The sequence below is a fragment of the Aspergillus stella-maris genome (assembly GCF_047715825.1).
Source record: "Aspergillus stella-maris strain CBS 113639 unplaced genomic scaffold BDV14scaffold_93, whole genome shotgun sequence".
Classification (NCBI taxonomy): Eukaryota; Fungi; Ascomycota; class Eurotiomycetes; order Eurotiales; family Aspergillaceae; genus Aspergillus; species Aspergillus stella-maris.
In genome coordinates this window covers 21,188-45,426 of record NW_027396887.1, presented here as the reverse complement: position 1 = coordinate 45,426, position 24,239 = coordinate 21,188, and the positions used below count along the sequence as shown (strand labels likewise).

Sequence of the window (24,239 nt, the reverse complement as noted above, 5' to 3'; positions counted from 1 at the left end):
AGGAATGGGAGGAGTTTTATATCTAGATTGTTCTGTTTTTGGTTTTGTTTCTGTTCTTCGTTGCCTCTGATACCATTTTTCCTGTTCCTCGTTCCTTGATGATTTATGTTGCATGGCTTGCGTTTCTTGTACTACAAAATAATGCCCTATATAGAATCACGTTTAATAGACCCAATTAGATTAGAATACATTTCATTTCAAATCATCGATCTCCATTTAATGTCCATCTCCATCTAAACCTCAACCTAAAACTTAGCATCATGCCTCCACCCCGGCAAATCCGCCAAATCCTTCGCCGGCGCCGCGCGCCTGCTCTTCAACGCATCACCACCAGGCCTCCACCGCCACTCATGCGCAATCTCAGGCGCCAGTGTCCCCTCCAAAAGCTCAACAACATGTTTCCCGATGTTAGGCAACAACTTAAACGAATGCCCACTATCACCACTCGCGATCACCAAATTCTTATATCTCGGATGCTCAGTAATAAGTAGATTTGCGTCCGCTGTATCGGTACACCAGCACATCGCGCGATTGAACATCTGTCGATCCTTGAACTGCGGGAGGAAGCGCGCGATGGCCTTCTTAATTGTGATTTCAGAGGCATCGGGGTATGTATCTGCTGGATGGGCTGCATGGGATCTAGGTACGGAGATTGGTTTAGGGCCCGAGGCGCCGTAGGGTGTATGTGATTTGAAGCGCGTGAAGCCAGCGAATTCGTCGCAGACTTTTATGATTCCGTATTCGTTTGGCTCGAAGAAGAAGCCGTAGTCGCCGTCGTAGACGACGGGGGAGTTTTTGTACTTTGCGGCTTCTTGGGGTGTGAGTTGGATGTGGGCGAAGACCCAGGCCTATCCGTCATCTCTGTTAGCGCGTTTGTTCAAGACTCTAGGTTGTATGATGGGGATTAAAGACGGTTGGTATACCTTAGAAACACACTGATCCTCCAAATCAATCAACGTCGGCGTCCACGCACCAGCAGCAATGACTACCTTGTCAGCGTAGTACTTGCTCCCGTCGACCGTCTCAACACCATTACATCTTGTTTCAGACGAGTCAGAAAAGAGAGGTTTCTTGAATGATCCGGCACTGCGCATCCAATATTAGCGTCCTTCTCCATTTAAAGCACCCTCCACCTAAAGGAAAGCTAGGGAAAAAACTTCATGAACATACCCACCAAACCCAAACCTAACCCCCTTCTTCCTCAACTCGCCCCCGATAGCATTAATTGCCTTCGCAGCAGCCAGCCACCCCCCATCCCCACAGAACAACCCCTTCCACCCCTTCACCTGCTCCCGGGTGAAATGCGGTGCCTTGGCAAGAATCTCGTCTTCGTTCTCAAGGAGGTAATTCGTTTTCTCGAGGCCTATCCCGGCGTTTACGAGGGACTCGTATTTTGTGCGCAGGGCTGCAATCCCTTCTTGTGTGCTTGAGGTGTCGATCTGTATTCAGCCATTAGCAAATTGAGTGTTTCATGGAGAGGACGTTGGAATTGGAAAGAGAGTGGGTTGCTCACCATCCCCGTCCGATGGAAAAAGGGCTTGAACAGTTCATCATTGCGCCACATATCTAGCGCTTCCAGGGACAATTGCAGATCTGGTTTGTTGCGTAGGCGGATACTCATTATCTTGTTTAGGTCGTAGCCCGCGCTTTGTGAGGAGGGGATTGGATACGTGTCGAGGACTGTGATGTTGCTGGGGATGTAGCCGGCTCGTAAGAGGTGTAGGGCTGTGGAAGAGCCGATTGTGCCGCCACCGCCAACGACTATGACTTTTGTGGTTGCGCGATCCATCTTGGTTGTCTACAGTTGGGTATAGTGTTTGAGATTGAGAAAGAGATATTGAGAGTGTTGAAGGTATCGGATTGAGGATGAAAGTGAGTCAGTCAGGTCAAGTACAACCACGTGATAGTCCAAAGAAAAGACGTTATCCGAATCCACTGGCTGATAGAGACAGCTTCACTCACGATTGCGATAACTTGAAGCCGATAGACAGTACGGTAGCGAATTTATAAAGATAGCGGCGATCATGCCAGATAGATCCATCAGCAAGCGGTGCATATAATTGGCGCCAGCCCAACGCAATATGTGGAGCGCATGGCGTTCCTCTCGCGTGGACCTTCCATCGCTTCATTCCGCTCCCCAAGACACGCTTAGTGAGTCAACGCGGTGCCAATAAAGGACCCGAACTCGATAACAGAAGCTTAGCCCGCTTACTCGCTTATCGCCTCCCCAGTTATACCATTTACCTAGCGGTTAAAGTGGCAATCCGAAGTCGGCAACCGTTGTTTCGCCTGGACCTTCCACTCGACTAATTGCCCTTTAGCCTTTAACCCCATGGCACAGTTGGAGAAGCGCTACCGTGGGGAATGCGATGCGACCCACCGAGATACCACCTGATAACTGTTCGTCGCAGAGATACGGGAGATAGCCCGAGGATAAGGATGAGAGGGATCGGGTGTACTCCGGAAATGTATATAAGCTGGTCCTTGTTCTCGGGGGTTTCCCTGAAGTTTAGGTTGAATTTCCATCTGCATGATTGCTTGCTTCACAATGACTGACGACACCAAGAACAACACCAAGGATGCCTCGGCCATCGCCCGGCCAGCGTCGCCCTTTCCCGTCGCAGCAGGCGAGGTAGTCCACGGGATCGATATGGAGCACTACAGGAATACGGTGCCACTCTGGAAGAGAGTATGGCAGCACAGTTTGACGCAGATGGTGCTGCTTAGTATCCAGGCTTTCTGCGGGCCGGCTATGTCTGACGCTATTGCTGGTATGACTCCTCCACACTCCCTGGGGTCGGAGTGCGCTAACAATTGGGACCAGGTCTCGGTGGTGGTGGTCTTGCAACGCCGCAGGTCTCGAATATTACCAATGCGATCAACTATGCCATGCTTGCTGTTGGTATGTTCATACTTCAAGCATGAATAACGGGCCCAGGGCTGAATTTTTGCTTGCTTCTAGTTTGTTTCCTCGGCGGTCCTATCGTGAACAAAATCGGTGTCAAGTGGGCGTTGGTCCTGGGGTCTATGTCCTTTCCTATTCAAGGGTCTGCATACTACTGCAATAGCAAGTTTGGGAACCAATGGGTAAGTGACAAGCCATTACTTAGGAAGTTGACGACAAGGCTGACGAGTCCAGTATCTCATTCTCAGTGGAGCGATCAGCGGTGCTGGAACTGCCTGTTGGTATGTTGCTGAAGCTGGAGCTATCATGACTCTTGCGCCATCCGGTGCTCGTGGAAAGTACCTTGCGCTGTGGATTGTGTCTCGTAACCTTGGACAGCTGGTTGGAGGTGCCATCAAGTGAGAATCTAGACATGGATTTTCTTGGACCCCGCTAACTTGGAGCAGCCTGTCGAAGAACCACCTCAAGGGAGCCGATGGCGGTATCACTCCTGACACCTACGTTGCCTTTGTGATCATCGAGTGCCTTGCGTGAGTCCTCCGGATAGTTATTGACGAGCTCAGACTAACTCTGCCAGTCTTCCATTCGCGCTCTTGATTACTCCCTTCGAACGCGTCGTCCGATCCGATGGAACGCAGATTGTCACTGCGGAGACATTGTCCACCAAGCAAGAATTCAAGCGCATCTTGAAGACGGTTACCTCAAAACTCATTGTCCTTTCTGCCGGTTGGGCCCTGTGGTCATTCTTTTACTCGTACGATTTCCACCCTTATCGACCTAAACGGAGCAAGACTGACCAAACCAGCGGCACATGGAGCACATACCTAGGAACCTACTTCTCCGTGCGCGCTCGCGCCCTCTCCTCCCTGGTCTCCCCCTTTTTCTGCATGTACGTCGACATTTCATCCTGAATACACTTCTCTCGCTAAATCTCCCAGTGTCGGCTGCTTCGGCCTCGGCTTCATCCTCGACAGCAAACATCTCAGCCAGCGGCGCCGCGCCCAAGTTGGCCTGTACACCGTCGTGATTCTCAACGTGGGCGTATACATCTGGTCGATCGTCATGCAGACAAAGTTCAACCACCACAACCCCGGCCACATCGATTGGGAGGACGGTCTTTACCCATCGTCGTTCCTGCCCTACTTCTTCGTCCAGACAACGGGCCCGTTGTCGCAGAGTTATATGTACTGGTTGCTGTCCTCGTTTGCAACGGATGCGCAATGTGAGTTACTAGAGGCGTTTCATTGAGCCGACTATGGAAGGAATTTGCTAATTCAGTGTTTCTGCAGCGAACGTCCGCAATGGCGCTATGTTCAGGTGTATTGAGGCTATTGGGCAGGCTATTGCGTATGGGATGAACACTAAGACGACAAGTAACCCGCTTATTGGATTGTATGTTCCTTTCCCCTATCATGAAAGAGCCCAACTGACTGGAATAGTATCGTCACATTCGTTCTCCTTGCAGTGGCTTTGGGCCCAATGGCTATGCTGGTGAACACGACGCCGGATCAGATTCCTGCTGACGTGATTGCTGAAGAGCAAGATGCTGCTCGGCAGAAGGCGGAGGATGTTTAGCCGGTTCGATGAAGGATAATGAGCTTCTGATGTCTATAATATACCGTGTCCGATAGTTGTAGAATTGAGAGTGTTTTGAGTAAACAGATGGGTCAGTGATGTCACCAATCACGTGCTATGCTGAGTAATCTCTCGGATCAGTTTGGCGTCAAGACTCGACCAAGACTCATTCCATCCAAAGGGCCGAATCGGATCGGTGCTTATCGAGTCTGCGCTGGCGACAATTGATCATTTATAAGTACCGAAATATTCTCTATTTACCGCATTGTCTAGCCCGATATATCCGCGATCACCCACCGACCGCAAACTATGAAATGAGGGACACTTCCGACCTTAATCCCGATCACCGATAATAGCGACAGCGACGACGCACCATGGACACAACCTCGCCGCAATCTCACCAGCTTTCAATGTCCTACTCACCCGCCGGACCCGCCGACATGAACGCCGCAAATAATGCCCCGCGAAACGCGCCCCTAACCGACCTCCCGCAGGCGCAAGTCGACGCGATCATCCGTGCGAAACGCAAGGCGCGCGAACCGAAAGCCTGTTACCCTTGCCACGCGCGGAAAGTAAAATGCGATCGGAATTTACCATGCGATGGATGCGTGAAGCGCGATCATGCGGAGCTTTGTTCTTACGAGCGACCGTCGAAACGGAGAGTGGGGGATATGGGACCCGCAGTTGGGGCTGGGTATATGGATGGGCCTGCTGCTGCTAGTATCCCTACTGCTGCGGCTGGAGGAAGACTGTCGGGAGACCCTGGGACGACACTTTCAGACGGATCGATACGGCTAAAGCAGGAGCCTGGGACTGGGCCTGGAACGGCAACGGGCATGAGCATGAGCAGCACGACGCATCCGAGTCCGGCGGTGCCGGCGGCAAACGGTCGCGTATCGATATCGCGCGAGGACTGGGACAATGTGCGGACGCGACTAAAGGAGATGGAAGCGATGCTGGCGAATATGCGGGCGGGTCTGGACAAAGCGAATGAGGAGGGTGTGGCGTCTGCGTCGACGCTCGAAACAGGCAGCGTGCAGAGCGCGGATGCAAGCACCCGGTCCAAGGGCGCATCGCCGGAGCGAGAAGGAATCCACGCGCCGAATACTTTGGGCGAGGGAACTGTGCATCTAGGGTCGAGATCCGTTTTGGCGTACATCTTGAACAACAAGTCTGGCTCCGATCAGTTACAAGCGCTGTTGGAGGGCGGGATTCTTCCGAAGCTGGGTTTGGATAACGAGTCTGCGACATATCCGTTCGTTGATCTATGGTCGTCTGATATGTCGACTTTCGACATTAGTGCAGTTTGCTGTGCGCTCCCAGGGGATCAGCAGTGTAAAGAGTTAGTCGCCTCTTTTCTCTTATTGGGCTTCTGCTAATTGCTAGATTCTTCGCATATTACCGAGATATTGCCGGCGCTATCTACCCCGTGATCGAAGACGTCGTTTTGTTCGAAAGGAATCTCGACTTGCTGTTACACAATCGAAATGCTGCCGGTGGTGTCTATAAAGCGGACGACGATCAAGCGCAAAGACCGTTCGGCATGTCCATAGCATATCTCGGTCTGCTGTTTGCTGTGCTAGCATCTGGCTGTCAATCCTCCGACTTGCCTGGGAAAGAACGGGAACTGAGTTCTCAAGTATACGGTATGTTGTCTCGGTTCACCTTTTGTTCGCCGCTGACCGTATAGTTTGCTGCTCGTACCAATGCCTTCGAATGACAAACTTCCTGTCGCAACCTACGATAGAAGCTATACAGACGTTGCTGGTGATTGGAAATGTCTTGTCATATAACATGAACCCTGGCGTCTCATATGTCCTCCTCGGCATGACGCTTCGAATGGGCCTGGCGCTCGGATTGCACGTCGAGTCGAGTCATTTTTCATCCGCAGAACGATATCGACGAAGACATGTGTGGTGGTCAATGGCGTGGCAAGACAGTCACTTTTCCTTATCGTATGACCGCCCGTCCACGACCGCCGTCAGCCAACCCGAAATCGCAAAGCGGGACGGCGCAACCGCCGGCGACTTCTCATACTTTGAATCGCTTTGCGGAGTGATATCGCTCGCCCTGAAAGTTGTCCGCAGCCGAATGCTCAGTCCTCACTCGCAGATGAGTTGGTCTACTATACAAGGCTATAAAGATGACATTCAACGAATTCTTATCGAAGCGCGCCCATACCTCCGTGACCCCAAATACTGCTACACTCCTACTGAACACCTTGAGCGCACTGTTCTTAAACTCCACTCCTCCTACTTCTCCTCTGAGCTCTGCCGGCCAGCGCTCAAATCCACCAACTCCCGCGACCCCGAGACCGCGCGAATGCGCCGCGAATGTCTGGACCATCTTATGACAACGGTCGAAGCTTACGTCGAGATGCACGCCGTTAGCTCCCACGCCGCCCGGTCATGGATCACCTTACAACGAGCCATCAGCTCGGTCTTCCTCCTTGCCGTTACAGAAGAAAGCAAATCAAACCCGCACTTCTGGACCCTCCTCCGCAAACTCAAAGCCATCATCAGCCAGCGCGCAAATGCCGAGTTCGACTATGGTCCTGACGCCGCCGCCGCTGCAAACGCTGCCGCCCCAGGCGCATCCCGCAGTCCGGTCTTCAACTCCCTCGGGCAACCGCTCGTTACCTCCCCAGCCCTAAACTCCCCAGCTGCCGCAGCCATCGCAGCGGAAACCCAAACGCAGTGGGCAAAACCACTAGCCAAAACGCTTCGCGCGCTCGAGAAACTCGAGGGAGCTTTCCACACGCATCCTTCGCCGTCACTCATGAACGCCACGACGGGTGCGTCGCCGTACCTGAACCCCGTCACGGCGGCGACATATCCAGGCCAGCCGGGACAACCGATCGTTCCGGTTCCTGCTACGCAGGCGCAGTCGGGAATGACGCCTAACATGGGGTCGTTGCCGCCTCATACGCCTGAGAGTTCGACCAGTGGAGAGTGGACGATGCCGAATATCTTGGATCGGGCGCAGGAGTGGATTCATCCGCCGCTGTGGAGTTAAATTTCGTGTTAGATTGAATGGTGAAGAAGTAACTTTATACTTTGATTTATGAGATGCATTGCTTGGATTGGATATACATGGTTGGCGTTTAGCATGATTATTGGATGTGAGTTGGTTGGGAATGGGGTTTTGGTGGTACACTTATTAGACGGAAAAAGCATGAATATGACATAAATTCAAACATTATATTTAATCATTGACCTCACTTTCCATAGCTATCCTTAGCATGCTTTACCCAACCCAACCCAACAACATCCCACCCATTAACACCTTCCACACATCTTTTTTGCGCCTAGAATCACTCCTTATCCTGATACCCCTGAATAACAACCTTAATGACACTCTCCTTGCCCTGCCTCACAAGCTCAAACGCCTCCTCCGCCTGCTCAAACGTATATCTGTTCGTAATAAGCTTCTTCACATCGATCTTGCCGCTGCCAATCAAGTCCACGGCAACGGGGTAGCACCCCGTTGTATACCGGATCGAGCCGCGGATCGTCAAGTCGCGAATGCATGCTGTTGTAATGGGGAAGACAACATTCTACATCCAAAATGTTAGCACATAGGCCCTTAAGTACCATACTATACGAGGGTATACGGGTTCCAGCTTACTTCTTTGCCCATCCCCGCTTGCACATAAGTCCCCCCCTTCTTGGTCAAATGCACACCAGCCTGGATACAAGCCTGCGCGCCCGTAGCCTCAAGAACAACATCTGGCCCTTCACCCAGCCCAAATTTCTCCTTGATCATCTTCGCGACCTTTTCGCTCCACTCGCTCTCATCCACATCCTCGGGCTTCTTCGGTGGCAGAAAGACACCGTCTGCGCCAAACGCCGTCGCAAAGTCAAGTCGGCTCTGGCTAATATCTACACCAATGACCTTCTTCGCCGAATAGGCCTTCGATACAGCTTGGCAGAGCAGACCGATTGGTCCGCATCCAAAGACAACGACGGTCTGGTTTGGTCTCACGTTCCCGACCTTTGTGATTTGCACTGCGACGGCGACGGGCTCGACCATTGCGCCTTCTTCGAGGTCCATGTGGTAGGGCAGGGGGTAGCAGAAGTCAGACTGCGTGATGTAGTACTTGCTCAGGGTGCCATCGTGTGGTGGTGTAGCGGCGAAGACGGTATCGGGGCAAAGATTGTAGGAGCCTGAGCGGCAGTAGTCGCAGCTGCACACGCAAACCAGATTAGCATCACTCCATCCACCCCGGCTGATATCACCATGTTCAGAAGGAAAAAGAGGATACATACTGCCGACAAGGAACTCCCGGCTCAATCGCAACCTTCTGCCCCACACTCAAATTCTTCACCTTGCTGCCAACCTCCACGACAACGCCTGAGCTCTCATGACCCAATACAATGGGGGACTCGAGGATGAAGTCGCCGATCCGGCCGCGCTGCCAGTAGTGTACGTCTGACCCGCAGATACCGGTTTGTGCGATCTGGACGCGCACGTCGTAGGGGTCTGAAAGGTTTGGGATCGGGCGGTCTTCGAAGGAGACGTCTTTTATGGCGCGGAGGACGAAGGAGGGGTTTGTTTCCTGCGTTCAATGTCAGATGAGGGGTTGAAGGAGGAGGATGGGATACGGACAGCCATTTTGGATGTTGAGGATGTATTGTTTAGGGTATAGATTGGGGAATTGAAAGAGGAGGTATGAAGAATAGGGGAGTATAACTTCTATATTTGCCCACCACAACTTTTTTTTTTCTATCCCCCCTCACCTGATCAACGAAAAGTAGCAGATACCCCGCTCCGATAGCTCGGACAGCTGTTCAATGCATGCTCCTACTCCTGCCCGGAAGTCTCTCAACGTCACTGCTGGATGTTGATCGGTGGCCGGGGCTATGGGGTCTGGAGCATAGCGGACGCCCCACCCCGTTGGAGTCGGACTGCCCCGATCAGGTCCACGTTTGGGTTCAGGATCAGGGACATCTTTTGGTCAGATGATGGGCATGAATTTGCCACTACAGACGAGGAGGATGTTTTACCCGCTTTTTCTGTAGTCGCTATCAAAAACAAAGTGCAGTTGTGGCGGTGGGGGAGGGGACATACACTGGTTCAAGTAGCAGAGGTCTAGAAATGCAACATCTATACTATAGCTAGTATCTCCTAGATAACCAACAGATATTTCAATCCATTAATGTCTAGCTGTATATAAATCCAGAATCTCTAAGTCTATAGTTCATAATCTGTCTACTCAAGTCTACCTAGGCCCTCAAATCCCGCGGCGTCCTCTCACTCCTAACAATAACATCCACAACCTTAACAACCTTTTCCCCAACTAACTTTCCATTAATATAATCATTCTTATCAACTCTTGCAAATCCATCTTCAAGGGTCTTCTCAATCCCCGCAGCAACATGCCGTCGCGCAAGCCGTTCCCTCGCCTCCGCAAGATCAACGTCCACGAAAACCCGATAGTCGACCAAACCCGCTACATCGCGCCACTCATCTTCGTCGAGAAGAAGGTAATTCCCTTCTATAACCAGTATCGTGGTGTCTTTTGATATCATCAAGCCGTTCTGAACGGGGTCTTTTGTTGCGTGGTCGAATGTTGGCGCGTATATGTCTTCTTCTTCCTCTCCAAATGATGAAGGGGATGAATCCGCCCAAGAGCGTAACCTCCTCATAAACGCGACAAAAGCAGTAGCGTCGAATGTCCACGGTGCACCGCGCCTTACGTACGCCTCTGTCCTTTTCGGCTCGGGGAAGGAATCGAGTTTGCTCCTGGGAAGGTGGAATCCGTCCATTGAGAGGACTGTTGCTTTATGTCTTTTGCTGGTGCCAATTGTAGTCTCATTCTCTGTAGCGATTTGTATCTGCGCGTTTATTTGCGCTGCGACGGCACTTGCGAGTGTTGTTTTTCCTGAGCCTGGGGCGCCGGCTATTGCGACGAGGTAGCGCGGTTTGGGGTGTGACGAGGCCAGGGCCTGGAGAGAGGAGGCAAGGGTGTCCATTCTTGTAACTATTAAAGGTCAGTCTGTGACGTCTGCTTCACGAGGAAGAGTAGAAACCTACCGTTGAGGGGATGATATATTCGACGCGACGGGATTTGGGACTATCGAGGCCTTTCAAACAGCAGACATAAGCGCTGCAATGCGAAACTTTAAGGAATGGAATCTGCACAGTCAATTCAGAAGCCAGAGTATCTACTGTAGCTGGCTATGATAGATGGTGTTCAATCGCTCTGAGGCAAATGGAAGAGGAACCCCTCGCTATACCACCGATAGCGGGCGCCGACCATGGCGGGGCAAAACGAAGGAAATAAAACAGAGATTTGTGTAATCGGCCCAATGGACTATGCCGATATCGTGGCATGACTTGATCGAATTCATGCCATGTCAGCGTGCATGCTGCATTGCTGGATACTTGACCCCTCGGAGTCCCTGACCGGACCGGACGGACACCCCCCTCCGTTCTCCGCATACGGGAATCCACGCCGCATCGCAGATCCCCACCACCACATCATAGCTGTACGATGATTGCAGCGGGGTTGCGATACCTTATCACGAGGGGAGCTCTCCAAAGAGCTTTTTTGTTGCGCAAAACTTTCTTCGTTCTAAACTCACTTGAATCTTCAATCTACTAACTACCTCAACTTCAACTTCATCCCTCCCGCACCGCAAGCCCTAAAACGATCAAAATGGTCCTCGCGCAGCCCGAAAACCAGCACGTTACCAAGGCCTTTGACCTTAGTGGCAAGGTCGCGGTCGTTACTGGTATGGAGACACGAGAAAAGGCAACTAAATGACAATCGCATCCTAACAAGTAACAGGAGGAGCCCGCGGCATCGGCCTCGAAGTCTCTCGCGGTCTCGCTGAAGCCGGCGCAAATGTAGCTTCCACCCCTACGGAATTTTTTTGGTGCTTTCACATACTAATGAATGGACAGGTCGCCATAATCTACAACACATCCTCGACAGCCGAATCCATCGCCAGTGAAATCGGTAGCACAAACAAGATCCAAGCCCGCGCATACAAAGCAAACGTCTCCTCCCAATCCGAAATCGAATCCACCATCAACACCATCAAGTCCGACTTCGGGCACCTGGACATCGTCGTCGTGAACTCTGGAATCGCCTCCTCCGTTCCAGCAGAAGAATACACGACTGAACAATGGCGCTCCATCATGGACGTGAATCTCGACGGCGCATTCTATACCGCCCAGGCGGCGGCGAAGGTGTTCAAGGAGCAGAAGCTGACAAAGGGGAGTATTGTTTTTACGGCGAGTGTTAGTGCGGGGTTGGTTAATGTGCCGCAGAAGCAGGCTGCCGTAGGTCCCAACAATCCTGAAATCCTAGATACGCTGTGTGGTGGAAGTAGCTAATATTTGTGTGCTTGCAGTATAACGCCTCCAAGGCCGCCGTCGTGCAACTGGCCAAGTGTCTCTCCGTCGAATGGGTCGATACATGCCGCGTGAACTGCATTTCGCCTGGGTTCATTGCAACTGAGATCCTGGACCACCACCCGAAGGAGTGGAGGGAGAAGTGGTTCGATATGATTCCTGCTAAGCGCATGGCGCAGACTTATGAGCTTAAGGGGGTAAGTCTAGACCAAGTCACCCCTCCAACTGTCCAAGGAAGATTACTGATCGTGGTTATTTCCAGGCTTATGTTTTCGCTGCCTCGGACGCATCGAGTTATATGACGGGTGCGGATATCATTATTGATGGTGGTTATACTCTTCCTTAGATTGTTTACTGAATACAAAATCAACTTCTTTCTTCATGCATCATGCATCGACCATTCCATCGTTTTTAAACCTGATACAGAGGCTATTACATCGGCAACCGACTCATAAAATCCATAATGGTGCTCTCCTGGATCACAGAATCCAGGCCTGCCCCTCCACTCCCATGGCCATTCCCATACGCACCCGCATGCCCATTCGCACCCCCACCAACATCAAAACCCCAACTCCCAATCTCCAACGTAGGCCACATAAGCGGATACAAATTTGCCAACTGCGTCTGCGGACTCTCCTCCGTCGGCTGCGCCCACACCCCTACCCCCCCATCTCCCTCCCCATCCGCTCCGGTACCAGTGAACCCCGTCGGCGGCCTCAAATACCCACCACAAAGACCCTCAATAACACCCAGACACCGACGCGCCGTACTATTCAGCACACTCATACCCTCAAGCACATCAACAGCCGTAAGAACTTGCTCACGCCAAGACTGCGCAAGGTGCGACTGCGGTTCATTCCGCAGACAGATTACCGGTATGAGCACGGCCTGGAAAAGGAAGTACAGGCCGTACCAGCAGGCCATCATGTTTCTGTTTGAGGGAGCGGACCAGAAGAGGGCTATTAGGTGGATTCCGGAGGAGGCGGAGGAGAGACACCGTTCTATTGCGGCGCTTGTGTCGGCGTTTACGTTTACTTCAGTTGGTCCAGAGCCGTTGTTTTGACTGCTGTTGCTGTTCCTCGCGCGCGCCATGAGCTGTCCCACTAGAAAAGGGCGATACATCAATATCCTGAAATTGCGGTACCGCCAGCGGAGGATTGCGTGTGCGAGGGCGAATTTGGGTGGTTGCGGTGCGCTCTCGTTAAAATAGGGCGGTAACTCTGCGAGCCAGGATTCGATGAATTGGTCGTCTAGAGAGAGGAGTTCCGAGGCTGGTGGGAGAGGGTGCGAGATTATCTTTGAATATATGTGGGATGTTGCGAGGTGGAATTTGGATTGGGATAGCAGGTGTGTGTAGATTGTGCTTTCCTGGGCGGGGGGTGGTGGCGTTGTTGTTGTTGCTGTTATGTCCTGCAAACGGGAACATATTAGCCATTTTTCATTGGGCTTAGATCCGAGGACCGAGGACCGAGATAGAGATCCAATGGGCTGGAAGTGGATATGACATACACTATCGTGAGCATTAACAGGCAAAAGCACATCAACGCCCAAATTGGGAAAGTCGAGTGGCCTCGAGAACGTGATCATCGCGCCGATGTCAAAGATGTATAGACAGTACCAGACTCTCCTCCTCATTTCCAGAGTCAACAGACTAGCATCCCAAGTAGGAAACTCCTTGTGCAGACCTATCCCCATGGCCACCCGTCTAGCGAGACCCATATAATTGTACCCGCTATTCGGCTTATTTCTCTTTTGGAGATAGTTCGATATAAGCACGAGTGCTTGGACGAGAATGAGATTTCCCGTCTCAAGGACATCAATTGATAATCGTTCCTTTGCGGCGTCAAATAAGGCAAAGTCGATATCCGTTGGTTGGGTCGCGGATGTAAACACGCCCAATGCGGCGATGACAAAGAGCAGGACCTGCCATGCATTCCCCTGGGGCCGGGGTATAATCTCCATGAATTGCGCGCGGAATGTCGCTTCGTGGACAATCGGGTATGAGGCGTGGTAGAGGCGGAAGTATGCGTCTATGAAGGGTTCCAATTGGGACATGGATGTTAAGGCGAAGGGGATGCTTTGCCCAGGGCGATGGTAGGGGTATTCCGCTACATCTTGAGGATGTTGCTGATCAGACTCGTAGGGGACACTCGTTGGACCGTCTGGTCGGGTTTCTGTTAGGCGGAGGAGGGCTGCCCCGGATGCTGAGCCTGTATATGGTACATCATCAGTATACAATAAAACGGACAATGCATGGTATGGTGGATTGTATATACCAAGATAACCACCCTCATTGGACCGACTAGTCAAACTAGCCATCCCATCAACGAACTTGTCCCCGCCCGCGCGCTCATCCCATTCAAAGTTACTACTGCTTGGCGGCGTCTCTAATGAGAAGGCTGTTGTGCCTACCGACCGGTTTGAATCTGGGGTAGGTTTGGGGGCTGGGCCCACTGAGTCGGGCAGGACAGGGTTGGTGCTTGCTCTAGGCCGAGAATGGCCGTGGCTGTGATGAGATTCTAATGATGGCGTAGGCAGTGGCATGGAATGTCCGTCTTCTCTATGATGGGGATCCACTTGGATAGAGGCCCGGCCATGGGCGTTAGTGCCATTGTGCAGCGGCGGAGGTTGTTGCTGGTGAGTGGGCTGATGATGAGCAGACTGGACGCCATGATCCGGTGTCTGCCGATGCCCATTTGCATGTCCATCATAACCAGCAGCATCATGAAACGGCTCCGGAGCACCATCTCCAAACTGCCGCCGGTCATCGGCACCTACATCGGCACCTGCATCCTCATTCGCATGCTCACCATCACCATCAACAACCTCAGGCATAAACCTAGCCAACAACCTCTTCGTCCTAGCAAGTTCTCCCTCCACATGCGACAAATAAGTCCTCGTCAACGGCGTCCTCGAAGCCTTCTCATACGTGCAGATCCGGGCAAACTTGCCGCACAGTCGACAGACCGGCATAGTCCTGTCACATTTTGACTTGCGACGCCGGCACTCTCGGCAGGCTTGTTCCGCTGTTTGGGTGCGGTTGGTGTTCTCCGATGTGGCATTTTCGGTGTCGGGGGCGGGGGATGTCGTCCGGTGCTGACGGGGGTCGGGATCACGCTGCATATTCGTACCTTCTACCTAGTGCATTCTCCGAGTATCTAGGAACTGTTGCCGGTTCGGGATAGGCTGACAGTCGGATCAGCGACTATGATGTCGGATGGTGTCACGGCGGTAGTGTCAGGACTCAGCTGCCAGAAATCAGGGAAGTTGGAGGAACTGGTCCGGGGAGATGCAGCCAAGCTGGACTGGACTGAGGCGTTGGTTCGTTCTTCTCCACAGTGTGGGTCGATGCTGCTCGGACTTTCGCCGGGGGCGGAGAATGACGCAGAATGCTAGTACGGAGTACGGGGTATGGGGAAGAATATATTCATTTTACAGACAGAGTAATGCTTTGCGTTGAAGAAGAGATGTTGCTAATTGAAAACATAAAGTCGTATACTATACACCCGGGTAGCTACCGCGTAACCCTATCATCAAAACCTGGTCCTCGACCCCCTTTATAACAACCACACCACATCAGATAAATCAAACATGCTCCGAATGCTCCGCACTCCCCTTAACGCCCGCTCCCTCGCCCTTACTCCCAAAGACATCGCGCGAAGTAACAACGCCTGGCCCATCAAACACCTCTGCAATCTCCTCAAGCGAGTGGCCCTTTGTCTCAGGAAACACGAAATAAGTCACAGCGAGCACAAGGACATCGAACGCGCAGAAGAAAATGTAGTACCTCCACCCAATATTGTCGAGCGCGATGGGGTTCACGAAGGCGAGGATGATGAGAGAGCTGTAGACTGAGAGGAGTTCCACTGTCAATCCTTTTGAGCGGGTAGTGTACGGGAATATCTCAGTGGGATAGCCCATGAGAAGTGGCGTATAGGCGATATCGTAGTGGAAGTAGAAAATAAACACGAATGCAATGACTGTTCGGCCCAATGCAGAAGCTTGCGTACTATCAAAAACAGCAGAGCAAGCCGTCCAAATCACAAAGGAAACCAGCATACCAGCCGCAGACCAGAGGAAGAGCGTGCGACGACCAAGTCTATCAACAAACATCGCTGCGCTGAGAGCAGCGATAAAGTTGAAAACTTGCAGTAATCCATTAATGAGCGTTTGTGTGTCAGTGTCCGTTACGCCGACTGTATCAAGGACGAGGGTGAGGTAGTACGAGACAACAGCGACACCGTTCCACTGAGCAAAAGCACCAATGCAAACAGCGATGAACGTCCTCTTGCGGTTTCCGGGCGTCTTGACCAGCGTAGACCAGCCTGTCTCGGCGGCGCGGCCCTCGAGTTCAATTGTTCGTACGATCTCGGCCATCTCGAATTCGATGAGGGGGTGGGATGTTTCGCCGGCTGTGTGGTGTCTTGCGAGCAGCTCGCGAGCCTCTTCGGTTTTGCCTGATGCAACGAGCCATCTATGCTTTGTTAGTATTGGGTCAACCAAGAGCATACTGAATAGACTTACCGTGGCGACTCGGGAACAGCCCAGAAAAGCAAGACTTGCACGATCGGGAATCCAGCCTGGATAATCGAAGGCACGCGCCACGTCCAGTCGTTATCAAGGTGCTTTTGCGTGCCGTAGCATGTCCAAGATGCGAGGATTGCTCCTAGGTAGTACATTGTCCAGAATGCACTGCCACTATTAGTTTCCTATTCTCAATGTAGGATCGCTAGTGTACATACCAAGTATACTTCCCACGATGCGTCGGATACGCCAACTCGGTAATAAGCATCGGACTCGGCTGGACAACAAGCATCGACCCAACGCCCACAAGTACACGGCTGAAGACAAACATTCCATACTGCACGCTGGCAGCCTGGATTATGGAAGCGATGATGATGACTACTGCACCAGAGAGAAGCGTCCAGCGACGACCGATCTTATCGGAGAGCATTCCTACCACGGGCAGAGAAATCACGCTGCCGATTGACTGGGCGGCATTGACGACGCCGAGGATCGAGCCGGTTGGGTTGTCGAAGTAGTCTTTCCATTCGGAGATGGATTGGAGGCCGTTCATTAGGGAGCCTAGACAGGTTAGTATATGGTTAGACAATCGGTAGGGCGAAAGAGCAGTGTACCATCATAACCAGCAACAGCGGAGGAGAGCAGAGGGAGTAAGAGAATGAGGTTGAGTTTCAGCAGATGAGGAATGCGAAACCATAGCTTGTTGTGCTGGGGGAGGACAGAGGCCAGAGCCTCGCCGACGATATCCTGGTCCTTCATGGTGTAGGTATCTGGGAATGGTAATGGGTGGATAGGGGGTCAAAGGTATGGGCAACGGTGCACCACGTGGCGGTCACCAGTCTTATATACAAGTCGAAGTAGAACAACACCAGCCAAGAAGAGTCAAATCAAGCCCAAGTCAAGAGAGGATGGAAGTCTAAATCCCTCACTCCCTGTCACCAGGCCATAGGTAGAAGCCCGACTCAGCCACTGGCCAGACCAGACTCCTATGATTCAATTCCCCGGGTCAAAACCAGATTCGGGACGTACCCCAACCGAGTCAGTCAACCGACCCCGAATCCTCCCTAGGCCAGTCTACTCATCCATTCCATCTCCCCAGTTTCAGTGTGGCGTGACTGGTGGGTCTCCTCTCCCCACGGGGAACGCAAACAGCGAATGTGCGTGTCGGATGCCCTACTCCGGAGTATTCCCGATGACGACCCAGACGGACTGCCACGTCCGCGACCGGGGTTGCGGGGCCGCGGTGGTGAATGCTTAAGTGGTTCCATTGGAGGTAGCGGTCTCGTGGACGTTCTCTAGCATTATTTTGGAGCGGGAAGTTAGGTTGCACTCTGTGCCCGGTCCGTCCGTCCTACTCCGTACGGGGTGCCGATGTATGTTGGAGTATGGATACCCTCGCCCGCTACACACCCATGCATCCATGCAGCGGAGCCCAGAGATACAATCGCGGACTACGGGGCCAGCGAGGGGTGAATAATGCGAACCCTGTGAACAACTATGTAGTCTTTAAAGAGCACATAGGCCTCCAAGTCTACAGCAGCTTCACATAGATACCCTCTGCTTTCAAACCTACCCTCTCAGCCCCGAAACACCATCTCACTCTCTAGCATACTCCTCTCCCATACCCTACCCTATCCATACAGTCCAAGCCGCCACCATGCCGCAAAGCATCAAACGCCCCGCTCCCTCCCTTCCCGACAGCGTCTTCAAGATGTTCGACATGCACGGCAAAGTCGTCATCATCACCGGCGCCTCAGGCGGCATAGGCTACGAGATCGCGCGCGCCCTCGCAGAGGCCGGCGCAGATATTGCACTGTGGTATAACTCCTCGCCTGCTGATAAGCTCGCGGAGCAACTACAAAAGGATTATGGGGTTCGCGCAAAGGCTTATAAGGTTGCTGTGCAGAATTTCGAGGAGGTGCGTACACACAATCCTTACCAATTCCTCGAAATAAATGGATGGATGCTAATGTACATGTGATGCGCAGGTGCAAGCAGCAACAACCCAAGCAGTAACCGACTTCGGCGGGTTACACGTAATGATCGCCAACGCCGGTATCCCCTCAAAGGCAGGCGGACTCGACGAATCCATCACCGACTTCCAACGCGTCGTGGACATCGATTTCTCTGGTGCATACTATTGCGCTCGTGCAGCAGGCACAATCTTCCGCAAGCAAGGATTCGGCAACTTGATCTTCACCTCCTCCATGTCCGGACACGCCGTGAACTTCCCGCAGCAGCAGGCGAGTTACAACGCTTGCAAAGCCGGTGTAATTCAGCTTGCAAAGTCGTTGGCTGTTGAATGGGCTGATTTTGCGCGCGTTAATAGTGTGAGTCCGGGGTATATTGATACGGCTATGAGTGGGGACTGTGCGTTTGAGATGAAGGAGGCTTGGTACTCTTTGACGCCGTTGAAGAGGGATGCGGATCCGAGGGAGTTGAAGGGCGTTTATCTTTATCTTGCTAGTGATGCGAGTACGTATACTACGGGGACGGATATTATTGTTGATGGGGGGTATACCTGTCGGTGAGCACATGTTTTTGTAAAAAGGAATATAGCTTGATAAACGAATGAATTGATGCATGGCATTTGGTTACTTTAGACTACAGCAGCCTTAACCTCCCCAATACACTCCCCAAACCCAACCCCCGACTCCTCATCCCCAAGAACAGCGCTCATACGCACGATATCCCCATCAAGGAGATACACCCTCTCGTTCCCATCAGATAGTCTAACCTTCTCCTTGCCACCCTTCGTACTCTCCAAAAGACACCCATAGCTCCCATCCACAGATCCACTAACCGTGCCTGTCCCCAATAAATCACCAGTCCGGAGATCCGATCCACAGCTCGTAAGGTGCGCGATCATCTGGCGATGACTCCAGAAGAGTTCCCTTGCGGCGCTGGTTGCGATGGGTGAGACTGTTTTACCTTCTTCGGTGTGCGATGGTTCTGTTTCTGTGGTGTTGTGCAGGATCTCGACTTTCATGATGATATCGTAGTTCCCCTTCTCCTCGTCTTGCATGTGGGGTGCGAGGTTAGCTTGAGGTTCCGGTGCAGCGGCTTTGAATGGTTCTAGTGCTTCTGTCGTGATGATCCAAGGCGATATACTTGTTCCGAAAGATTTGCCGTTAAGGGGGCCGAGAGGGACCATTTCGAGGCCTTGAATGTCTCGTGCTGGGCGTTGTCAACATGTATACTACAAGACAAGGCAAGGAAGGGAATAGGGCAACAAACCACTCCAATCATTAACCAAAACCCACCCAAAAACATAATCCTCCGCCTTCTTTGCACTTACCCCCTTCCCCTCTCCCCAACCACGTGCCCGTCCAACAATAACACCCAACTCCATCTCATAATCCAGTGCACGGGACGGCCCATAAATCACCGTCTTCGGAACCGGATTCGACCGATCAACAAAGTGCCCATTTGGCCGTGTAATCGGTGTCCCTGAGACCACAACCGTCGATGCGCGTCCGGTATATCCTATGGGGAAATGGAAGAAACCTGGTGGTGGGCTGGGGTCGTTTAGGATTGCGCGGCCGGCGTTTTGGACGTGGTGCAGGGAGTTGGAGAAGTCTTTTTTACTATCAGTCTTATGCTTCAACGGGTAAAAGGAGGGGAGTAGTACCAGTAAACGCAGGTATTGACATCGGCAAGTGCAACGTCACAGCCGATATATTAGCCCTCGCGTTCTCAGGAACGATATTAAGGCCATCGCGCAACCCATTCTGAAGACAAATCCGAACAGTGACATGCACTGGTTTCGGCAGGACAGCGAAATCATTCAACGTCTCGTTCTTGAATAAACCCTCCGGAAGACCATCAACATCTTCAAAAAATCCACCTTCCTGCAATGCACCGAGAAAAATAACGGTGTTCTGCAACCGAGTCGCGCATTGTTTCCCGTGTGCGGGAGAAGACGCAACTCCGTAGGGAAGGTTCTTGAGGGAGAAGTGGTGGCTATACGCTGGAGATGTCATTTTTCCCTTGTTAATGTGGTACCCGGTAGCATTGCGGTTGGAGCACTGGTCCCTTATGTACGTATGTAGGTAGGTAGGTATACCCTCGGTCCATCGTCCATCCATCGGCTGTCCACATCCCGATCTCCAAGTGCTTTCTCTCTTTGGAGTATGACAATCCCAGTTCTCATTCCGAAGCCGCGCTTTCAGTACTTTGCAGCTCGTATTCTTGGCGAGATGGTGCTGGGTAACCTAGTGGGTGGACACGGCCAGCGTGAACCGGGAGCTCCATGGCGTTGATCCGGATTGAAGGCGTCCTGGTCGAATACGTTGAGGGTTTTGAGCTTTTCAGCGGGCAAAAAGCTGCGACACTCATACTAGAGAGCGTCTACTGGTAGTTGGGGGCATTTAAGGAGACAGACTGTTTTAGACGTTGATAGGAGGTGGAAATGATTAAAGGGGATAGAAAGACAGGTGAATGAGGTGGGAGGGGGATGCTGTTGCATTACTGTACGTGCATAACCTGCTGAGTCATTGGGCCTAGCACAACTCGAGTCATAACCTAGGTATTGGGTATTAGGATGTAGGCATGTCTTTGGATAACGAGCATAGCTTTTTAGACGGTCCTAGTCTAGCTACAGTGTGAAAGGAGAGACTTAAACAGCATGGGTTTTGTACGGGCGCAAATTCATAGATCTCAGATAAGCCTCAGTGGTAGTATTCGGCCCCGGAGCAAGAATATATATATTTGCGCACTGTGACCCCCAGAACAATCCCAATATCCTCTGTACACCACCACAATTACAGGATCCTATCCCATAGAGTGTAAGGGACAACTCATCCACCCGAGTCCTTGGCACTGACACATGCTCATATCCACTTGACCTGGATTCGTATAACCAAGCGTGCTTCCGGTATACCCCGGTGACGGGAGGACAATGATTGCATTTGAGGACGGCCCGAGTGTTTGGAGAATTTGCGGAAGCGAGGTTTCTAAAGATGATGCATTAGTATTGGTGTATATAGACGCGAAAACGTAATGATAGGAACGTGCAAGAATAGAGGGTAGACATACCGGTAGCAAGATAAATAGAACCCTGAAAGCCCCACTGCTCACACAGCTGCATTGTATCAAGTCCGAGACCCATTCCTTGTCCTGGAAGGCAGGAGACAGCTCCAGCAGCTGTAGCGCCGATAGTATCACTCGGAACAAACTGAGTATTGGTAGGACTAGACGTGCCACTCCCGTCGAGCGGACCGACAGGACCTGCCTCGTCGTATCCGGGTGTAGAGAGCATAGGTATTTGGGGAAGCGCGCCTAGCCCAACGTTATACGAGGCTGTCGGGCATTGGAGCTCGTTAGGAGGGGTTGAGGAGGGCGGTGGTAGCGAGACAGACGATGAGGTCGAAGACGAGGACGGAGACGGTTTCACTTCGTAGGGGATGCACGGAGTATGCCAGCCATGCAGGGTCGCAGCAGCACGCAGCTCGCTGGCGATGACTCGTTCTTGGAGCTTGGCAATGCGATCGCGGATCTTCCTGCCTGATAAATCGTTGAATCAGTCTTATTGTTCTTGTTTAAAGCGATGGTAGAATTGTGTAAAGAAACGTACGGTGGTTCCGCTGTGACAATCTGTTTTGCAACCTCCTTCGTTCCGTGGGATCTTGTTTCCCATGACCTGGGGATTCGGGCTCTGGGGTATGGTGTTTTGAAGGCATCTTGACATCTGGTATGAAAGAAATGGAGTGCAGCAGCAGTCCTGCCAGTCCGAGTACTTATAACCTGTGCCGCAGGCCGAGTGCCACCCACCGCACCCCCATCTGATGCTCAATCTCCGGGCGGAGCCTGCTGCAGTGCCCTCATCGCTCATGAACCATGTGTGCTTGAGCCAGGTGATTGGGTGGGTGGAGAGGTGCTGGGGGGTTGCTGTACGACGCCGGAGGTCTGTCAAGATTAGGCGGGAGCAGACCAAGGCTAGGATACTATGTTTAGCTCTCATGTACAGAGCACTATGTAGGTTATCGAGTTGACTGCAGGTGCTCGACGCGCACCAGGCTTGACGCGAATCAGCCATTGAGGTCATCAAAGGCCGATGCTGACTGGTCGGCGGGTGAAATTGCAATTGGACGGGCGAATTGTTTATCTTCTATTTATGTTGCTGAAGGTGAGTATATAGGCCTTTCAAAGGTAGGAGTCTCTGGTACCTTGAGGTCAGTGGAGGTCTTCATCCTGGTCAGAGTTTGATGTCAGGTCAATCTTGTGCCCTGGTGGCTGGCTTACGGCCGCCGAGTAGCTGAGGTGGTTGGCGTATGATATCGGGTGTAGCAGGCTGATACTGCGAGGGGCTTGCAGGGACCCCTCATCTTGCGTACATTAGAAGGGTGTTAACATGGGCAGTTGAAGAGAGACTGATAGTGAATCGCAAGGTGAAGGGGGCAGACGAATGGCCGTAGGAGGATGGCCGTAGAAGATTCCAGTTATTGACCACAACGCTTTCCGCGAGCCGGAAAATCCGTCTTTGAAGGAACACTGTCCATCATCAAGTCCAGGTGAGGCCATAGAAGAGGCTATACTGATGTTTCGTATCGTAGCCCAAGTGGCAAGGCAACAGCGATAGACCAGTCTGGTCTCCGAAGATAATGAGCTTGTCCGGATCCTGGCATTGCCGTGCGCCCTGAAGACATCTAGACCAATGCCTCTTGGCCAGCAAAGGCGAGAAGAGGCGGGACTTATCGGGTGCTTGACCAGTGATTCATCATATCAGAAAATATGACAAACTCGGTGGTCCGCTATCGGTTCGTTCAGCACGCCACCAGCATGTCTCGGTTGGCGAAAGCGATCTTGAAGCGGACAGTCTGGCAGCATACGCGGTCATACATATGGTTAGGAATGTGTATACCCAGCCAACGTCGGCCTTTTGTCGCTTTAGCGAAGGAATGGATGGTCAAGATCGTCTCCAGAGCCTACCGCGAGTGCAAAAGTACGCTCGAGAGGACTGTGCGTCGACACCAGGGTTTACTGAAGAGAGGTGATAAGATCTGCTGCATACGTCGCACAGCTCCCATGTCTCGTTGCAACTCTTTTGATCGGCCTGGCACATCGAGCGTAAGTTTGCAAGGGTCGTGGCTCTCGAACGGTACGAACCCGGTCGGGTGGGTATACCACGGCGACAAATATCGCGCCCGAGAGCGCCTGGGCCTCTTGAATGAAAAGAGCGATTCAGAGCGGTTGATAGTAGAGTAGCAGAAAGGTGCGACCGGAGTTCAGGGTTAGAATTGCGCCTTCCGAAGGAGACGCTCTTGAGCTCAAGCTCGACGGACGCGTGATACAATTTCAACGCGAAACCGGGTACTCGTTACTCACTGGCAGCAAGAGCAGTGCATTTCGAAATCTGGACCAACCCTGAATGGGTAAACGGTCTCAATGGTTCTTGCTGTCGTCGGCAAAAGCAATGGAGAGGCGAGGGCGAGGGACTCCGGATGACGCGGAAACCCTAATATGGGATCATTCCCTGCACATGAGATAAGAAGAGTACCCGCAACGACATTTGGGGTACATTTGGCGACGCGCAAGACAGGCGAGTGTCTCGGTGAGTTGGAGGATAACAAGGCATGCCGGGCGATATGCGTGCAGTCGGCCTCCGACAGGGATTTGTACCACGCCCGGGGCCGTACTGAACACATTCCTCAGAACTAACAATAACACTGTCAAAGACTACTAAAAATGCCTTGGGAGACAAGTGTAAGCAGGTGACTGCGAGCACCGCCACCTGCTCAGCCCTGTACAGTGTAAGCGCGAGGGGCCAAGAGCGTAAGCCAATAGGGGCTGCGGCGAATTTCCACCAATTCTCCACCGATCACAGACCCTGACTTGCTTCCTCAAACGTTTGTCGACTGTTGTCAGACTCTGT

At 52.2% G+C, this 24,239-nt stretch overlaps 11 protein-coding genes across 11 annotated transcripts; 5 read left to right on the top strand and 6 right to left on the bottom strand.

Moving 5' to 3' along the window:
- Nucleotides 1–87: 87 nt before the first annotated feature.
- BDV14DRAFT_158513 (NAD(P)/FAD-dependent oxidoreductase) lies at nt 88–1,873 on the bottom strand. The gene is made up of 4 exons (XM_073766707.1): nt 1,514–1,873; nt 1,171–1,439; nt 924–1,086; nt 88–848 (listed from the first exon to the last, which is right to left on the bottom strand). Exons 1-4 carry the CDS (start codon nt 1,787–1,789, stop codon nt 246–248), a joined length of 1,311 nt encoding a protein of 436 aa, XP_073622767.1. The 5' UTR covers nt 1,790–1,873; the 3' UTR covers nt 88–245.
- A 675-nt stretch (nt 1,874–2,548) lies between these two features.
- BDV14DRAFT_193479 (major facilitator superfamily domain-containing protein) lies at nt 2,549–4,480 on the top strand (the record flags this gene model as incomplete). The annotated part of the gene is made up of 10 exons (XM_073771782.1): nt 2,549–2,771; nt 2,825–2,902; nt 2,963–3,087; nt 3,140–3,303; nt 3,352–3,435; nt 3,483–3,659; nt 3,711–3,794; nt 3,844–4,127; nt 4,195–4,297; nt 4,345–4,480. The coding sequence occupies 10 exons, from the start codon at nt 2,549–2,551 to the stop codon at nt 4,478–4,480; spliced, it is 1,458 nt and encodes a 485-aa protein (XP_073622766.1).
- A 164-nt stretch (nt 4,481–4,644) lies between these two features.
- On the top strand, nt 4,645–7,544 carry BDV14DRAFT_158465 (putative C6 transcription factor). Its single transcript, XM_073766706.1, has 3 exons — nt 4,645–5,822; nt 5,867–6,126; nt 6,171–7,544. Exons 1-3 carry the CDS (start codon nt 4,855–4,857, stop codon nt 7,493–7,495), a joined length of 2,553 nt encoding a protein of 850 aa, XP_073622765.1. The 5' UTR covers nt 4,645–4,854; the 3' UTR covers nt 7,496–7,544.
- Nucleotides 7,545–7,698: 154 nt separating this feature from the next.
- On the bottom strand, nt 7,699–10,455 carry BDV14DRAFT_212128 (uncharacterized protein; the record flags this gene model as incomplete). Its single annotated transcript, XM_073776246.1, has 4 exons — nt 7,699–8,036; nt 8,108–8,666; nt 8,749–9,038; nt 9,760–10,455. The coding sequence occupies 4 exons, from the start codon at nt 10,453–10,455 to the stop codon at nt 7,794–7,796; spliced, it is 1,788 nt and encodes a 595-aa protein (XP_073622764.1). The 3' UTR covers nt 7,699–7,793.
- A 686-nt stretch (nt 10,456–11,141) lies between these two features.
- Nucleotides 11,142–12,188, top strand: BDV14DRAFT_212126 (SDR family oxidoreductase; the record flags this gene model as incomplete). Its single annotated transcript, XM_073776245.1, has 5 exons — nt 11,142–11,217; nt 11,274–11,332; nt 11,390–11,770; nt 11,842–12,039; nt 12,105–12,188. The coding sequence occupies 5 exons, from the start codon at nt 11,142–11,144 to the stop codon at nt 12,186–12,188; spliced, it is 798 nt and encodes a 265-aa protein (XP_073622763.1).
- Nucleotides 12,189–12,274: 86 nt separating this feature from the next.
- Nucleotides 12,275–14,965, bottom strand: BDV14DRAFT_205316 (Zn(II)2Cys6 transcription factor domain-containing protein; the record flags this gene model as incomplete). Its single annotated transcript, XM_073774696.1, has 3 exons — nt 12,275–13,252; nt 13,352–14,052; nt 14,119–14,965. The coding sequence occupies 3 exons, from the start codon at nt 14,963–14,965 to the stop codon at nt 12,275–12,277; spliced, it is 2,526 nt and encodes an 841-aa protein (XP_073622762.1).
- Nucleotides 14,966–15,427: 462 nt separating this feature from the next.
- On the bottom strand, nt 15,428–17,125 carry BDV14DRAFT_212123 (general substrate transporter; the record flags this gene model as incomplete). The annotated part of the gene is made up of 4 exons (XM_073776244.1): nt 15,428–16,316; nt 16,367–16,534; nt 16,585–16,927; nt 16,981–17,125. The coding sequence occupies 4 exons, from the start codon at nt 17,123–17,125 to the stop codon at nt 15,428–15,430; spliced, it is 1,545 nt and encodes a 514-aa protein (XP_073622761.1).
- Nucleotides 17,126–18,023: 898 nt separating this feature from the next.
- BDV14DRAFT_212122 (SDR family oxidoreductase) lies at nt 18,024–18,897 on the top strand (the record flags this gene model as incomplete). The annotated part of the gene is made up of 2 exons (XM_073776243.1): nt 18,024–18,284; nt 18,355–18,897. The coding sequence occupies 2 exons, from the start codon at nt 18,024–18,026 to the stop codon at nt 18,895–18,897; spliced, it is 804 nt and encodes a 267-aa protein (XP_073622760.1).
- A 68-nt stretch (nt 18,898–18,965) lies between these two features.
- BDV14DRAFT_193472 (fumarylacetoacetate hydrolase family protein) lies at nt 18,966–20,349 on the bottom strand (the record flags this gene model as incomplete). The annotated part of the gene is made up of 3 exons (XM_073771781.1): nt 18,966–19,543; nt 19,604–19,945; nt 19,998–20,349. The coding sequence occupies 3 exons, from the start codon at nt 20,347–20,349 to the stop codon at nt 18,966–18,968; spliced, it is 1,272 nt and encodes a 423-aa protein (XP_073622759.1).
- A 422-nt stretch (nt 20,350–20,771) lies between these two features.
- On the bottom strand, nt 20,772–22,827 carry xanC (transcription factor xanC). Its single transcript, XM_073766705.1, has 3 exons — nt 22,534–22,827; nt 21,942–22,475; nt 20,772–21,863 (listed from the first exon to the last, which is right to left on the bottom strand). Exons 1-3 carry the CDS (start codon nt 22,555–22,557, stop codon nt 21,336–21,338), a joined length of 1,086 nt encoding a protein of 361 aa, XP_073622758.1. The 5' UTR covers nt 22,558–22,827; the 3' UTR covers nt 20,772–21,335.
- Nucleotides 22,828–23,630, top strand: BDV14DRAFT_158424 (uncharacterized protein). The gene has a single exon (XM_073766704.1). It carries the CDS (start codon nt 23,099–23,101, stop codon nt 23,570–23,572), a length of 474 nt encoding a protein of 157 aa, XP_073622757.1. The 5' UTR covers nt 22,828–23,098; the 3' UTR covers nt 23,573–23,630.
- The last annotated feature ends 609 nt before the right edge of the window (nt 23,631–24,239 follow it).